The sequence below is a fragment of the Cyprinodon variegatus genome, unplaced genomic scaffold, assembly GCF_000732505.1.
Source record: "Cyprinodon variegatus isolate N-32 unplaced genomic scaffold, C_variegatus-1.0 Scaffold609, whole genome shotgun sequence".
Classification (NCBI taxonomy): domain Eukaryota; kingdom Metazoa; phylum Chordata; class Actinopteri; order Cyprinodontiformes; family Cyprinodontidae; genus Cyprinodon; species Cyprinodon variegatus.
Window position 1 is genome coordinate 193,030 of NW_015151062.1, and position 1,295 is coordinate 194,324.

The 1,295-nt window shown below is 44.5% G+C and overlaps 1 protein-coding gene across 1 annotated transcript in view; it reads right to left on the minus strand.

Moving 5' to 3' along the window:
• Positions 1-1,295, minus strand: part of LOC107096260 (tubulin polymerization-promoting protein family member 3-like) — a gene marked incomplete at its 3' end in the record, with an annotated part of 14,539 nt that overhangs the window by 7,771 nt on the left and 5,473 nt on the right. The window contains exons 2-3 of the mRNA XM_015392841.1: positions 901-1,109; positions 454-607 (exon numbers count right to left, since the gene is read on the minus strand). Coding sequence (XP_015248327.1) covers positions 454-607; positions 901-1,109 — 363 coding nt within the window. The remainder of the gene's footprint in view (positions 1-453; positions 608-900; positions 1,110-1,295) is intronic.

Genomic DNA, 1,295 nt, shown 5'->3' on the forward strand with positions numbered 1-1,295 from the left:
AGGACCAGCCTAGGATCAACTTAGGACCAGCTTAGGACCAGCTAAGGACCAGCTTAGGACCCATCAAGGAAAGTGGGGAAATTTGGAATGGCTACGACTGTAACGGGAGATGACGAAGGAGGACACCACTGCCAAAAACAAATCTTAAAAAGTCAGACTGGAATTTTTAAACTACATGTTGAATATTCTGTAAGCTTCTGTGAGAACGTCACCTAACCCCAACGCTCTGCTTTAAACCTAAAATGCATTCAGTCTGAAAGTGGAAGAACTTCAGATCATGTTTGCTCTTCATCGATTGCTGATGCTGGTTTAGGACCCGATCATTATTGACCAAAGTAGAGTTCTTAATCTTTTTTAGTCTGTAACTTAGGAGTGAATGGAAATCAATCCAGAGTTTAGTGATTTAAAAAGAGCAGGAAACATCTTCATGATGGTCTACATCAGAAGGCTTACCGTCACTCCAACACTGGTTGGTTCTTGACCCTCCACAAGCTTGTAAATGGACTGCAGCGCCTCCTCTTTAGCTTGACCTTTAAACCTCTTTGGAGCAAGTTCTTCCAGAGCTCGCTGGAACTCCTCATAGGTGATGACCCGAGCCGTCCTCTGTCTGAAAAATCAAGTTCAAGCTGCAGAGCTTCTCACCAAAAACCTTCATCTGTCACTTGAACACTTTCAGCCTTGGACCTTTTTTTGTCAAGATCCTCCAGATAACACTCTGCCAGAAAGAACGCCTCCATGGTGGAAATAAAATGCATGAAAACGTCTGAGTGCTACTCTATGAATAATCAGATTAAATCCAAATATTTAGTGAAATATGTTCTGGAATAAAAACTGCTTTTGGACCTAAAAGTTCTGACTCCAGTGAGAAGGAACTGATGTAGATGAGAGACGCAGACTCACTTGACTTTAGAGAAGACAATGTCCACATCCGTACTGGTGACGTTCTTGCCGTCGATGATCTTGCAGTCTTTGCACAGCTTTACCCAGGTCTTCCCAGTCAGCTCCTTTCCGGTTGCCTTTGGGTCTCCGTAAACAGAGAACTTCCTGAAGGCCGTAAGGAGCTGCTCCACGTCCGCACTTTCTGCCATGATGAGATGATATCTGCTGAACTTAAAGGACAAGCAGACCTGAGTTCAGTGAAGCCACCATGAGGATCAACAGCAGCCAGAAGGCTTCCAGCAATGGCAGATTTACCATTAGGCTAAACCAGGCAGTTGCCTAGGGCCCCAAGTTCCTGGGGGCCCCATTAAACCCCTTTTACATGTATGGAAAATGCAGCTATTACTTATTTGTGC